Source organism: Diabrotica virgifera, chromosome 5 (assembly GCF_917563875.1).
Source record: "Diabrotica virgifera virgifera chromosome 5, PGI_DIABVI_V3a".
Taxonomy (NCBI): Eukaryota; Metazoa; Arthropoda; class Insecta; order Coleoptera; family Chrysomelidae; genus Diabrotica; species Diabrotica virgifera.
In genome coordinates this window covers 111,576,055-111,592,192 of record NC_065447.1, presented here as the reverse complement: position 1 = coordinate 111,592,192, position 16,138 = coordinate 111,576,055, and the positions used below count along the sequence as shown (strand labels likewise).

The window sequence follows — 16,138 nt, the reverse complement described above, 5'->3', positions numbered from 1 at the left end:
AAATGTTTTCAGACAGCTTTTCCGAGATCTTAGTCTACTTGGCTGAGTCTGGTGGACATACAAGGGGTGCCCTCGGTCCGTCTCCTGCTTCTTTTGTTCTACCTCTGACGTGACCTGACGTGTGGTTCTACCACCACCTGATAAGTCGTGGAGTAAACCGTTTCATTTAGATCCACGTGGCAGTTCTTTGCGTGAGCAGAGTTTGCCCACACTGGTGCTCCAAACTCCGCTGCCGAAAAACATAATGCTAAGGCAGAAGTGCGGAGTGTATGTGGCTGTGTTCTCCATTTTGTATTAGTTAGTTTTGTACGTGATGTTATTATATTTGGAATGTTGTAGCAAACATTTATTATCTATCGTGGCTGAATGGATCGAGTAATCCAAAGCCAATAAGGAAAAAAAATAGTTTTCGGATAATATTTTTTCTGGCACTTTTTTCTTGACATTGTGACACTGGTATCGATAAGACAGTTCTATCCAGGCGTACACTGAGCTATTTTGGCATCTCGTTGTGTTCCAGCATCTGACCATGCCATTCCACCTCCAACGGCCTTCGGGCATGCTTGTTTCTAAGTTGGAAAGCACACACACCTGGGTTTCTGTGTGCTTTGATGCAGGGTTAGATGGTAAAGATATAAGGATTATCAGGAGAACTTGTCAACGTCAACTCACATAAAAGTCAAAACTGTAACAGCATCGAATATTCAAATTCTCAAAGTGGTATACCCTCGCCACTATTGTTCAATTTATATTCTGAATCCATTTTACAAGAGACCTTAGGATAATAGGAATAAAGGTCTTATTAAAGGACTTATTAAAATAAAATCCGATATGCTGACGACACGGTCCTCATTGCTAATTATGTCAAAAAGTTACAGTTCTTAATAAAGTCAAAATAACATAAGTCCAAACTATGGTCTTACAATACACATAAAGAAAACAAAATTCATGGTTATTAGCAAACGTGATATAGAGAAACGTCGTGAGAACACGACGAGAGCATGCTGTGGATCAGACCATCTTTTACTACAAACCAAATTTAGAGGCAGAGTTAACAAGGAAAGAAACGAAAGACAACAAAGAACAAACAAACTGAACCTGGAAAAACTGAAGATTCAGGAATGTAAAGAGAAGTTCGAACAAGAAGTCGCAAATGAGTTAAGGACGCTAGAACTGCACTCCATAGAGGGCAAATGGAGTAATATCAAAACAGCAGTAGCGTCCACCCTGGGAAACAATAGAAAGGAGAGAAGAGGGGCATGGTTTGATGACGAGTGCAGACAAGCAATAGAGGAAAGAAATGAAGCACACAAAATGTACATAACAAGAAGAATACGGGAAAGACGAACATTATTTGAAGTCGCAAGACGGAAAGCAGGTAAGATATGTAGAAAGAAAAAGAGAGCCTATGAAAATAAACAAATAGAAAAAATGGAAGAAAATTTCAAAAACAACGAAATTAGAGGGGCATACGAATACCTAAAAAAGATAAGAAGTGGGTATAAACCTCAAACAAGTCTATGTAAAGATGAAAGTAGGCAAATAATTAGTGACCAACAGAAAGTCACAGAAACCTGGAAGCATTATTTTCAGACTCTACTTGGAACACAAGTAGACATGGAAGATGAAATGGGTATGAACTACGTAGAAGAAAATGAAGTAGATAATGGAGTAGAATCTCCAACTATAGAGGAAGTTCTCGAAGCTATTAAGGCCCAGAAAAACAAGGGAGTTGACGAAATACCAGCAGAACTGTATAAGGTAGGTGGCGATCACCTAGCAAGTCACATCCACGCTCTCATCAAAGACATATGGCAAGAAGAGAAAATACCCGACGACTGGAAGAAAAGTATAGTATGCCCGATCTATAAAAAAAGGAGACAAACTCCAGTGCAAAAACTACCGTGGAATCTCTCTACTATGTACAGCATATAAAGTCCTCACGTATATTATAAACCAGCGGCTCCAACCACTAGCAGAAAATATTATTGGAGAGTATCAGACGGGCTTCCGACGGGGAAGATCGACACTGGATGAAATATTTACAGTCAAACAGATCTTGAGCAAATCATGGGAACACGATATTGATGTTCGCAACGTGTTTGTAGACTTCAAACAGGCATACGACTCACTCAAAAGGAATAAACTATACTACATATTGGCTGAATTGGCAATACAACACAAGCTAATAAGACTCATTAAAGCCACAATGGATGAAACTCAGGCATGTGTACCAATACAAAACCACCTGACGGACTTTTTCAAAATTTCGCAGGGACTAAAGCAGGGAGATGACATTGAAACGGTTGGAAAGTTTACATACCTGGGAGTAGAAATATATGCCGACGGATCAGAAAATGGAGAAATACGAAAGAGAATAACGCAGGCAAACAGGGCTTATCTTGCCCTCTCCCATATATTTCGGTCTAAAAGTGTCCACCGAAATACAAATATGAGAATCTATAAAACTTTAATTCGACCAATAACATGCTATGGCAGTGAAGTCTGGGCCCTGAAAGAAACATCCAAAAACAAACTCGACACATTCGAAAGGAAAGTGCTGAGGAGAATACTAGGACCTGTGAGGGAAAACGGAATCTTCAGAAGTCAATGCAACAACGAACTTTATCAACATTATAAGGAAGCACCCCTGTCAGACTTCATTAGAATACAAAGATTGCAATGGGCCGGACATGTGATAAGAATGGGAGAGGATAGGCTACCAAAAAGAGCACTGAATGCTAGAATGCAGGGAAAGAGACCGGTTGGAAAGCCAAGAAAGCGCTGGGAAGATACAGTAAACAGGGACGCACAAGCCCTTTTAGGATCCGTGTATGGAGAAGAGCAGCCACAGACAAGCAAGGGTGGAGGCAAAAAATAAAGGAGGCTAAGGCTGTAGTGCCGTAGCAAAAGAAGATATAGAGAATGTCAGAGTACGGATAGTAAATTAGGACATAGAAAGAGTAAAGAGATTTACTTGGAGTACTGGAACAACGGTAAATTTGAGTGCCATGTATATTACCGTTTGCCAAGTAAAACAAACTTTTAAGTAAGAAGTGCAATATAGAGAAAATATAAATCTTATTCTATTCAAAGAAGTTTATAGAAACCCTTATTTATTTATATTATAGTTTTATCAACGATTTATACAGTCTTTCGTTGTAAAAATTCTAAATTAAAAATTGTGTTTTATAATGCTGCCTTGTTTTCGGGGTTTACAGATGATGCTCTTAAATTATTTCTTCTTGATGTTTCGTCTTAAACTGCAGACATTTCCAAAAATGTGACAACGGTCATAGCTGTCTTCTTCTGAAAGTATTTATAGTCCTCATGTGTATCCCGCGCTTTGCCAGTTGGTCCAAATCGGTATTTTCGGTGCGTCTTGGTAAGGGTATTTTGGTGGCGCTAAGATGCCCGTCCCGTCGTGACGTAGATCACCTTCTTTACGATTAAAGCGGAACTGAAGCTCTGGGGTTTTCTTAGCTTCTCTGAACATTATTGGAAATTACTTTGATGTACTAATAAGCACCTGTTTTACGGATGATTCTTTCTGATACAAAGTTACAGTTCTTTGTTTTTCCAGCGTACACTTCACCACCATTACAGGAAATGCGGTAATTTCCTGGAGTATCTACTCTCTTTGATCTTTAGCCGATCTTAGAGTTTCTTTTATCATCTTTGTCACTAAACCTTGACATCAATTTTGATTATTAATTTAACATTCATTTTTAGGAGGTGCTGAGCAAAAACGCGGAGAAGCGCAAAAAATTGACAGTCCAAGTACTTTCAATGGCAGAAGGTGGAGCCGGAAGAAATGCCGCCGAGGAAACCAATGAGGTCGGTGATGGAACTTGCAGCGCTTCCGTTATTAATGACGTTACTGTATTTAAGAGCTGTCACGAGATGTATCCACTAGTGCAACCTTACATTAACATTACGCGAAAGGGCAACAAATGCAAACTGTGATGCCGTGATTAGATTTAAGGACTAATATTTTTTTTAACTTTCCTGAATGTGGCAGTTTTACTGTTAATAAAACACTTAACTTTATTTCGTTTGTGATTTATTTATAAGGTGATTACTCCAGTACTAAAGTGAGAAAAAAACTTGAATTAAATTAATTGACACAAAAAGATGAATGTATGTAATTTATTTAATTCAAAATACATTTTACTATTGTCAGAAAACCGAAAAAAATATTTATTTGATAAATATATTGATTTTCGCATAAATTCAATGTTAAAATTGATAAGAGGCAAGTGGGTGGTAGCTTTAACTCTGTAACATTGAATTTAAGGAAAAGCAATGTTTATTTATGAAATATTTTTTTTATGTTTTCTGACAACAATAAAACGTATTTTGAAGTAAATAAATTACATACATTCTTCTTTTTGTGTCAATCAGTGTGATTACATTTTTTTTGGACACCTCGTATAAATAATTATGGTAATATTTATATTACTGAATAGAGATTTGAATAACCTTTTTAATGAGTTAGAACCCGACCCCTATTCTCATTTAAAAAAATCATCGATTGCGTCATCACGCCCAGATGGAAGACGTCAATAGTATGATATACAGTGTGTCAACGGATGCGGTGCCCAAGCGGAAAAAAAATTTTATTTTCAATTTTAGCGAAAAATGTCATTCTTGATAAAAATTTTGCTTCTTCTAAGACCCCATAAAACGAAATGAAATTTAAGTGTTCCAAGACCTGTTTAATTTTTGCACTAAGTTCGAAATGGTAACAATAATCTAGCGTTGCTAAGCTACAATGTTAGTAACTGTCAACTCCAATAAATAATTTGAGAATCTTCATTATTTTTCGACAAAACAATATTAAGGCCATCGGTACATAATTCGCAAATATTTTACGGCTATCCCTACTTTTTCTATCTTTACACAGCAAATTACGTGTAGTAAAATTCTCACTGGTATTGATATGTAAACTTTACTTGACAATGTCATCATTAACTTTAAAGATGGCTTTTGAATGTTCTTGGATAACTGTTAACTGGATAACTGTATAATTAATTGCATTAATTATTAATTCAGTTAATTAATATGATAATTTTTTCACTAAATATGTATTCAGTGATTGTAATAATCTATCTACTGTACAACAAAAAGTGATTTCAAAAGTGATCAATCGAGAAAAGAGGAAAAGTGATTTTTTAATAACATATTGTTACTATGGAAAGCTTACAATTTTGAACATCTATAACAACAAAATACTTGGATCACTAAATATATCCTGGTGTTTATGGAGCGCTTATTTTATTACATACTCCTTTTCTATTATTCTGTAGGTATTCCTAAAATTTTCTTTTTTGAATTATCCGAATATCTCTTTTTTTAATTTGTAAATAAAAACACGGCTTTGAAGGTTTACTTCATTAAAAATATCAAACGCACTAAAATTAACAACACAAAACAAAATTAACAACAAAACAACCTAATTCAATAGCGGGTATGTCCACCTCTCGCAGCAACGACTGCTAGCAATCTGGCATCGAATAAATAAGATGTGTTATCCTTGCCTGGGGAATAACCCGATATTCCTCTACCAGGGCCATAACTATACTAAATTTTCTGGAGGCCTAGGAGACGGCGAATAGCTATTTTTAATTCATCCCATAAATGCTCAATAGGATTAAGATCTGGGCTGCATGCGGGCCATTCTAATCTTATCAATCCAAGGTATATTTAAGATATTTATATTTATGAATCAATCAGTGTTTTATTTACAAAAAATTGTACAGCTCTTACAAGAGATATTCGGATAATTCAAAAAGCAAAATCTTGGGAATATCTCCAGGATAATACAAAAGTAGTATGTAACAAAATCAACTCTCCAATTTGTCCACAGAATTTTTTTAAAGTTAGGAGAAAATACAACCCTTCCCTTAACCCCCGTGTAATTATATCTAAGAAAAAAAAATTTAACCGTTATAATAACAAACGACATGAAAACATGTACCTACAAACTGATGCAAGAATCTTGAAAATGGGAGTACAAAACACAAAGTTATAAATTGTCAAACTTAATCAAACATTTTGGGTGGAGGAATTTTGTGCCGGTGAGTGTACATTATTCTTTTAGTGTCAATTCATTTAATTCAAAAATAATTCAGACTCCCAGTATAAATATTATACTAATGGTAATATTACTGAATAGAAAATTGAATAACCTTTCAAATGAGCTAACAAATCATCCCTATGCTCATTTAAAAAATCATCGGTTACGTCATCACGCCCAGATGGATGACGTCACTAGTATGATATATAGGTATGTCAAAAAATCATAATTTAAAAATAAAAATCGACCTACAGTAGAGCGTCGATAATCCGAACTAATTGGTACAGGGGTAGTTCGGATTATCGAACATATGTTCAAAATACATACAAAGTTCATAAACATAGTACATATTATGTACATACATTTTAGTTACAAGGAATAAAACACCTGCATAATAAACAAATATATTGTATGTATTTCTGCATAAACAAAACAAAAATCTGCGGTCATATTTTGCTATATTGTCATATTAAATCCAAAAATTCGGTCGGTGATCATATTTTTTAATTTTATAATTTTTTTGTGCGTTCGGATTAGCGATCGTTCTGATTATTGACGCCCTACTGTATTTTAGGATTATTCCTCAAAGTAGTCGGCTTACGAAATAACGAATTTATTCCTTTAAAAAATGTAGAAAATTTATTCCGCTTCTGCAGAAAAATGGAAGTACTGTTATTTAGTTTAAATTTTTCTTGAACGTTTGTTGATGGTGTATAGTATGCACACTGGGCCGAGGGATGCGCTCTTTTTCTAATCGGCGTAAAGCTGAGCGGGAAAAGAACAAATCTCAGGGGACGAGTTTTGCACGGAGAGTCTTCGGACTTTGCACCTCCTTAAACCATCCCAAGACCGCTGGGTACTCCCAACAATGATTGGGGGTGTGTAATTAATCTTTGATTGCACCCTTCTCGTGGTGGCCCTGTTGAAACTAAACTCAGCGGATCTAGACCAGATAGTCGATAAACAATCCCCAAGCCAAGCCGTGAGACACCGTGGTGAAGGCTGTAAGGCACTGGGGTGACAGTGTCGCAAACGGTTCCTTTGGGGCAACAGGTCGCACCCCTTAGTATTTAGACCTTACCCTCGCAAGCGGGGCTCTGAGAGGGGTTGACTGTCCTTCCCTAGCTACTCGTGGGACCAATATGGAATCTCAAAACAAAACAAAAAAAGTAACAACTCAGAGCCAAAGGGTTCCTGAGGCCTAGGGAACTCTAAAGCCAAAATCACAGTTCCTAAAGCCGAAGGGCAGGGAGCTTCTAGAGAAGATCCGAACGCCGAAAGGCCCGGAAATTCTACAGAAATCTCCCAAGCTGATAGGCAAGGAACAAGAAAGGCTGTCAGGGTAACAGCGTTGGAAGACGTTGATCTCATGACAGACGAAGAGATTAGGGCTGCAAAGCTATCTGGCATCTCTAAAGCCAAAATCAGTAAGCGGGTGAAACAAGGCCAATATTACATACAAGCCAAAGGGGCTGTAATCAAGGCCAATTTCATCAAGGCTGCTGAAAGGGCAAAAGAGATGTCGTCAAAGCCATTAGAGGCCATGACAAAACAAAACCAAACCCAGAAGGCCGAAGGCCCAAAAAGGCTAAGGTCAGACGGAAGCACACCTCCCGAAAGCCAACGCAAAGGGAAAAGGCCAAGAACCGAGGGTGTGACTTTCAGCGAAGCTGCCGCATCTATTAAGGTCGCAGTAGTACTAACAGGATTCCCGGAAGCCAAGATGGATGTGGATAAGCTTAAGGCAGTCGAAATAGCCATCTTGGCTGCTTATGAAAAAATTCCGGAAGCTGGACCACAGGTTCGCTTCCTGAAGAGTACCTACAGACCGGGTTTCCTAGAACTAAATTGTGCAGATGACATAAGTGCACGGTGGCTAAAGGAGGTGATTCCATCCCTGAAGCCCTGGGAGAGTGCATCTCTCAGGGCCTTGGAGGGGGAAGATATACCCAAGCCGCACTCGTGCACTGTCTTCGTACAGGATGAATATGGGGAACGCCTTGAGTCCAAAAGGATCCTTAATAGACTAAGGATAAGTAACCATGGGCTCAAGACACATCTATGGACAGTCTGGGGTAGTAAACCTTCAGACAAAGGGGTGTTATGGACCTTCTCAATGGATTCTGAATCTCGAGAAGAGCTCCAGAAATTAAAAATGTCACCCTTTTTCGGAGTAGGACGGTTAACTTTCCGACCCAAAGAAGGGAAGACAAAAACACGGAACGAAAAGCCAGATTTTGTGTCATTTTGGAACTACTGAAATTTTTTATTTCATTAGTCGGCCTTCAGTCGATAAATCTGAATTCTTTGACATGTTGGAACCAATAGCAATTAATATTCCTGTATACCATGAAAATTTGTTGATAAGTAAAAATACTCTAAGCGCCTGCATAGCAAATCTGCCAGATTTTCTGGAAATATATACCGACGCATCAAAACAAAATGACGGTACGGGGTGTGCATACTATTAGATTAGATTAGATTTAGAGAGGTGGCTTTCTGGCCTATTCCACTGCGACCTTTTCAGATCTATTGTGGCCCTCTAGTCCTAGATAACGTTCTCTAGCCTGACCCTTTTTAAAAAGTCTAATAGCTTCGAGACTGAACCTTCCATGTAGCTATTTGCCGTTGGATTTTGTTCTCCTAATGCAAATAACCGCACATTTGCCAGATTGTCACAATGACATAAAATGTGCTCTGCTGTTTCTTCTTCGAGGTGACAGAATCTGCACAGGTCATCATCTGCCAATCCCATCAGCTTTAAGTGCCTATTCAGCTTACAGTGCCCTGCTAGCAGACCTACTATGGCTTTGACTGTTTTCCTGTCTTTGCTTATTAGGTCTGCCGTAAATTTTGGCGAATGTTCTGTAATGAACTGTTTCGCCTGTCTTTGACCTGGTGAATTCCTCCACCATTCCAAAGATTTGTGAGCTACCCACTTTCTTGTAGCCGTTTTTGTAACTGCCTTTGCAACGCCGCAGAAGGGTTCCGGTCCAACGAGTGGCATTGATGAGCCTTGTTTGGCCATTTCATCTGCTTTTTCATTGTCCTTATGACCCTCGTGCCCCGGTACCCAGGCCACCGTAACCTTGCTACGATATCCTAGTTTATTTAGGGCACTCACACAATCCCATACTAGCTTAGATTTGACCTCTACAGAATTGAGTGCCTTAAGCGCTGCCTGACTATCTGTGAAGATGGCAACTGAACAGAACGTTCTTTGCTGCCTTTCTATTTCTTCCACGCAGTGATGGATTGCCGTTATTTCCGCCTGGAAAACTGTGACGTCCTTTGATAGACTAACCGGGAACTGAATTCCTTGATTTGTCCCTACTATGCCAGCTCCCACACCTTCCGATGTTTTTGAGCCATCAGCGTACCAGGTAGCAACCGCCTGTATGGGTACACCTTCCTTCCAGTCTTCCCTGCCTGGTATATTAATTTTAAACTTATTGTCAAAGCTGTATCTCGTTGCTGTTGCATCGATAGGCTGCCCCATCACAATATCGGCTTTTAGCTCCTCGATTAGTTTTCTATTGTCAGCACCATGCACCTGGCTTATATGTGGCTGACCATGAATTAATCTGTGCATCACTGATCTGGCTTCGCCCTGCACAAAGATATGAAGTGATGGTAGATTCAGTAGAACTTCCAGCGCTGCTGTAGGAGTGGTTTTTATGGCCCCCGTAATACACAGGCATGCTAGCCTTTGTGTATTACCTAGCAGCCTTATTGCTCCCACTTGCTGCGTCTTTGTCCACCACGTCACCGAGCCGTAGGTTATCATGGGCCTAATAACCCTTGTGTATAACCATAGAGTCATTTTGGGGTTAAGCCCCCAATTCTTACCACACATTCTTCTACATCTGCCCAAGGACATAGTAGCTTTTGTGTGGTTTTTATGATGTGAGTATTCCATGTAAGCCTATGATCAAAATAAATCCCAAGGTATTTTGTTTCTTTGGCAAATGAAATCTCTTTTCCTCCCAGCACGGGTGGTTTTAGGCCTTGTAGTGCTGTCTTTTTGGTGAAGTTGACGATTTGTGTTTTCTGAGCATTGACTATCAGTCTCTCTTGTTTACACCAGTCGTCAACTATATTTAGGGCTGCTTGCATTCTTCCAGACACCACCTGGGCAAACCTGCCCCTGACAACGATTGCTATATCGTCCGCGTATCCTAGACAGTAAAAGTCTTCTGTGGACAGATTTTTGAGAAGATCATCTACCAATGTTGCCCAAAGTAGAGGTGAAAGAACTCCTCCCTGTGGACAGCCTCCACCTACTCTCGCTTTGATGGTTGCTTTACCCAGAGTGGATATTACTATCCTATTCTCCAGGGATGCCCTTATCCATCTGCAAATTACCGCAGGTGCGCCTCGTCTACTCATAGCCCCTATCAAAGAGCTGGTAGTAACATTATTAAATGCCCCTTCAATATCTAAAAAAGCGGCCATTGCTATCTCTTTGTCCTCCATTGACTTTGAGATAAGCCTATTTAGATCATCCAATGCAGAGTCCGTAGATTTACCAGGTTGGTATGCGTATTGACGATTGCTTAGAGGATTATCTTTTAGCACTTCGTCCCTGATGTATCTATCCAGAAGCCTTTCTAGTGTTTTTAATAGAAAAGAGGATAGGCTTATTGGTCTATATGACTTTGGTGTTAAGTCTGATACTTTACCTACCTTAGGCAAGTATATAACTTTAACCTTTTGCCATATTTCCGGTATGACTCCCCATGCTAAACAGGCTTTGAGGAGTTTGCATAGGTGTGGTATCAATACTTCCAATCCCATATGCAACAGTATCGGATATATGCCATCTGTCCCAGGAGACTTATATGGCCGAAATTTATTTATAGCCCACCTAATTCTGTTCGGTCTTGTGATTGCTGTGGTTATTTCCCAATCTATAGACCTCGGCCTAATCAGCCTTGGGTCTATGTTGATTCGCCTATCTGCATCATTCAGAAATGTTGAGCCCGGAAAGTGCGTGTTTATCAGTTATATAAGACTTTCTTCTTTGGTGTCCGTAAATTTGCCATTAGCTTTCTTTAGGAAACCTACTTCTTTAGTTGTAGCACCATCCTTTGCCAGGACCTTATGGATTCGAGAACAGGCCGGGATATCTGTAATCTCCTCGCAAAACTCTCTCCATGAATTCCTTTTAGCTTTCCGAATGCCTTTATTGTATAGCGTTAGCTTATACCTGTAGGCATCCCAATCTTGGTTACTTTTGGCTTTGTTAAATAGGCTTCGGACTTCCGACCTCATCCTCTTTAAGCCGTTGTTCCACCAGACTGTATTACTGCCCGTATTTTTCCTTGTTTTTTCTGGACAGTTTTCCTGGTAAACCGCCATAATAGCTTCGCTTACTGTTTCGGCCGCCAAATCTACACCATCTGCGCCTTTAAACAAGGTCGTACTTTCCTCGAGATTTTTGCTGAGGGACTCCCTATATCCTATCCTATTTTGTATCTCTAGGATTTCTGTATTTAATTTCTGATGGAAATATATCCAGGTCAAATCGTATATGTCTATTATCCGAACATGAGGGTTTGTCAGACACACTCCAATTTGTTAGTATATCACTTATCTTGCTTGTGCAGAGTGTTAAATCCAACACTTCTTTGCGTGCCTTCGTGAAAAAAGTTGGTTTGTTTCCTATATTGGATATAACCAAGCCTTCACATAAGATGAAATTCAAAATAGACTCACCCCTTGCGTTGATGTTTGTGCTGCCCCATATGGTGTGGTGTGCGTTGGCATCACATCCTATAATGAGCTGTAATCCTTTTCCTAGACAATATGCAACTATGTCGCTTATAATGCTTGGTAGACACAGAGCCTCATCACCAGGAAAGTAGGCTGAACAAATCACCAGTTTCTTCACTCCTATTTCCGTGATTATAGTTAGAATACCTGTAACAATATCATTGGTGCAGAGCACCGGGATTAGTGTACAATCTACTCTATTACTGTGAATTATACACGACCTTGGCCTTACAGCTTTAGGTGTGTATAAAACCTTACCTTGTTTAGTTGATAGGCCAGCAATCTTTTCACCTATCCTCCAAGGCTCCTGTAGGAGGGCCACATCAATGCCTTCTTGTTCCAATCTTCTAACTAGCGTTGCCGATGCTGCTTTTGCGTGTTGAAGATTGGCCTGCAGAAGCCTTATTTTTCTCTTCACTGAGAAAAGATGTCCGGTTGTGGTTCTGTGGACTTTCCTTCCTCCGTGGGCCCGACGCACCCTTGGACATTAGTCCTTATGAGTGTGCCCGTTCCACCCGAAGAAGGTTGTTCCTCTTCTTGAACCTCCATAGGTAGGGAATTTTCCCCTGTTTCGCTGGAACGAGTTGCTACTGGCTTTTCGTTCCGTGTTTTTGTCTTCCCTTCTTTGGGTCGGAAAGTTAACCGTCCTACTCCGAAAAAGGGTGACATTTTTAATTTCTGGAGCTCTTCTCGAGATTCAGAATCCATTGAGAAGGTCCATAACACCCCTTTGTCTGAAGGTTTACTACCCCAGACTGTCCATAGATGTGTCTTGAGCCCATGGTTACTTATCCTTAGTCTATTAAGGATCCTTTTGGACTCAAGGCGTTCCCCATATTCATCCTGTACGAAGACAGTGCACGAGTGCGGCTTGGGTATATCTTCCCCCTCCAAGGCCCTGAGAGATGCACTCTCCCAGGGCTTCAGGGATGGAATCACCTCCTTTAGCCACCGAGCACTTATGTCATCTGCACAATTTAGTTCTAGGAAACCCGGTCTGTAGGTACTCTTCAGGAAGCGAACCTGTGGTCCAGCTTCCGGAATTTTTTCATAAGCAGCCAAGATGGCTATTTCGACTGCCTTAAGCTTATCCACATCCATCTTGGCTTCCGGGAATCCTGTTAGTACTACTGCGACCTTAATAGATGCGGCAGCTTCGCTGAAAGTCACACCTTCGGTTCTTGGCCTTTTCCCTTTGCGTTGGCTTTCGGGAGGTGTGCTTCCGTCTGACCTTAGCCTTTTTGGGCCTTCGGCCTTCTGGGTTTGGTTTTGTTTTGTTATGGCCTCTAATGGCTTTGACGACATCTCTTTTGCCCTTTCAGCAGCCTTGATTACAGCCCTTTTGGCTTGTATGTAATCTTGGCCTTGTTTCACCCGCTTACTGATTTTGGCTTTAGAGATGCCAGATAGCTTTGCAGCCCTAATCTCTTCGTCTGTCATGAGATCAACGTCTTCCAACGCTGTTACCCTGACAGCCTTTCTTGTTCCTTGCCTATCAGCTTGGGAGATTTCTGTAGAATTTCCGGGCCTTTCGGCGTTCGGATCTTCTCTAGAAGCTCCCTGCCCTTCGGCTTTAGGAACTGTGATTTTGGCTTTAGAGTTCCCTGGGCCTCAGGAACCCTTTGGCTCTGAGTTGTTACTTTTTTTGTTTTGTTTTGAGATTCCATATTGGTCCCACGAGTAGCTAGGGAAGGACAGTCAACCCCTCTCAGAGCCCCGCTTGCGAAGGTAAGGTCTAAATACTAAGGGGTGCGACCTGTTGCCCCAAAGGAACCGTTTGCGACACTGTCACCCCAGTGCCTTACAGCCTTCACCACGGTGTCTCACGGCTTGGCTTGGGGATTGTTTATCGACTATCTGGTCTAGATCCGCTGAGTTTAGTTTCAACAGGGCCACCACGAGAAGGGTGCAATCAAAGATTAATTACACACCCCCAATCATTGTTGGGAGTACCCAGCGGTCTTGGGATGGTTTAAGGAGGTGCAAAGTCCGAAGACTCTCCGTGCAAAACTCGTCCCCTGAGATTTGTTCTTTTCCCGCTCAGCTTTACGCCGATTAGAAAAAGAGCGCATCCCTCGGCCCAGTGTGCATACTATACACCATCAACAAACGTTCAAGAAAAATTTAAACTAAATAACAGTACTTCCATTTTTTCTGCAGAAGCGATTGGTATTATTAAAGCCTGCGAGTATATTGAAAAAAACAAGTTAAAAAAAATACATCTTTTGAGTGACTCCTTATCGGTTCTTAAATGCATCGCTAACTCAATTAATGTGGTGGCTACTGATATAAATCCTTATTAGAGAATTAAAATTAAAAATTCATAAATTAAGAAAAAGTCAATACGAATTAAAATTCACTTGGGTAAAAGCTCATATAGGACTTCGTGGAAATGAAGTTGTAGATTCCTTAGCCAAAGAAAGCGTCACAACTGGACAGTATATGGAGAACAATTTAGGAGCTCAAGAATATTTAACGATATCTAAAAATAATTTTAAGGGAAAATGGGAATTGCATTGGAAAAAATATTGCTGTAATTTCCCCACACGATATACCTACACTGTTACATTCAAGTATTCCGACAGTGTTGTGGCACCTAGAGTATGATTTTACAAGGAATGATATTGTGACCATTTGTAGGCTTAAATTCGGACATGCAAGCTTTCCTCAACATTTATATAGAATCGGTGTAGTCAATACCGAACTTTGTGAAACCTGCAATGTGGTGAGCGACTTAGATCACATTTTTTATGCTTGCAGTAAATTTGAAATACAAAGACAGGAATTTATTAATAGTTTATTATTGCAAAACTTATACCCCCTTTCAATCTACTCCATTTACTATCATTAAATATGTATCAGGTATACAAAATTATTCTTAAGTTTATTAAAATGTGTAACTTAAAACTTTAGTGTAGGTGTTAAGCTCGTTACCTCTGTTATATCGCCAAATATTTTACCTATTTACCTATACTTTCCGTGGTCTACCCTTTCTGTCTGTGAGTCACCTTGAATTATCCCTAGGTGCGAAAAGTAATCCTAGTTCCTCTCTTCATCGTAGTTCTTCTTTTAAATTCCAGAATAATAGTGTAGTTAGTTTAGTTAGAATAGGTTACATATTTGCTACTGGCTGAATGGGCACATGAGCCCGAAGGCCAAAAAAAAAGTTAGTGAAAATATATTTTAGTAAAACCAGGTTTGTAAAATATTTAAAAACTATATTTTAATTTTTAAAGATACAATACTAAGTTATTTCAAGCGATAATTTTAAGATAAAATAAGTCTTCAATTTAATTAGGAATTTTCTTCTCAAGTCAGACTCAATTAAACGGTTTTCCTGTTGTAGATTTATTTTCTGAACAATATTGTATGAAATGTGACCAATTTGAGTCGGTTTTCAAAACAGTAGCATTTCCAATTACGATTAAGAGAGCCTTCGCTCTTGTTAACGCTACATTAAATCGCTAAAAAAAGAAAGAACACAATATAGAGACATAAAGAATATACAGTATGCGGTAAAATAAACAGTACTGAAATAAATATTGAAATGTTTATTATTACACTATATTTATTGTACATGATATAGATTTGCAAACATTATTCACGACGACGTTTTCGATAAAACAGATATTAAAGATGCCCTCCGTTTAGTATCAAGAATTTTTCATATCATCCTCAAAGGGTTTCAATCATGTCTGAACGAAGGCTATTGGATAAGCACGAAAAAAATCTTGAATTTTAGTCGACAATTCCTAACGATGGATCGGTATGAAAAATAGCATCCTTCAGCATTCCCCATATTCCCATATCTCCCCATATTCCCATATCTCCTTATATTCAGCATCTGGTGGCGTTAGGTCTGGTGAGTTTGATGGGTATGGAAAATCATTTTCACACAAAATAAGGAGATCCCCAAAATAATTGCGCAGCATTCGAAGAGACCCCTTGGCCGTGTGACAGGTTGCCCCGTCCTGCTGAAACCATTGTTGATGAAGTGGTAGGTTCCTGGCACGACAAAAGATAAGATCAAGTAGAAATGGAACGAGAATCTGTTCTCTGTAGCGCTCCTGATTAACAGTTGACGGTATTCCATCGTTTGCTTCAATGAAATATGGACCCAAAATGCCATGTGCCGGATACAGCACACCAAATAGTAACATGACGACTGTTAAGGGGTGCTCAACGATTAAGTCGGGGCGTTCGAATCCAAGAAACCATATTATCTGAGTGTTAAGTCTAAATGAGTCGGCAATTGATTTTAACAACAACAGACAAAAGAGACGA

The 16,138-nt window shown here is 39.6% G+C and overlaps 2 protein-coding genes across 4 annotated transcripts in view; one reads left to right on the top strand and one right to left on the bottom strand.

Annotated features, from left to right (window-relative positions):
• LOC114332349 (insulin-degrading enzyme) overlaps nucleotides 1–4,050 on the top strand; it is a 215,813-nt gene extending 211,763 nt beyond the window's left edge. For both annotated transcript variants that reach the window (XM_028282134.2, XM_028282135.2), the window contains one exon: nucleotides 3,733–4,050. In XM_028282134.2, coding sequence (XP_028137935.1) covers nucleotides 3,733–3,966 — 234 coding nt within the window. In that variant the 3' untranslated portion in view covers nucleotides 3,967–4,050. The remainder of the gene's footprint in view (nucleotides 1–3,732) is intronic.
• An 11,001-nt stretch (nucleotides 4,051–15,051) lies between these two features.
• Nucleotides 15,052–16,138, bottom strand: part of LOC114332347 (putative helicase mov-10-B.1) — a 196,204-nt gene continuing 195,117 nt past the window's right edge. For both annotated transcript variants that reach the window (XM_050650230.1, XM_050650228.1), the window contains one exon: nucleotides 15,052–15,318. In XM_050650230.1, coding sequence (XP_050506187.1) covers nucleotides 15,175–15,318 — 144 coding nt within the window. In that variant the 3' untranslated portion in view covers nucleotides 15,052–15,174. The remainder of the gene's footprint in view (nucleotides 15,319–16,138) is intronic.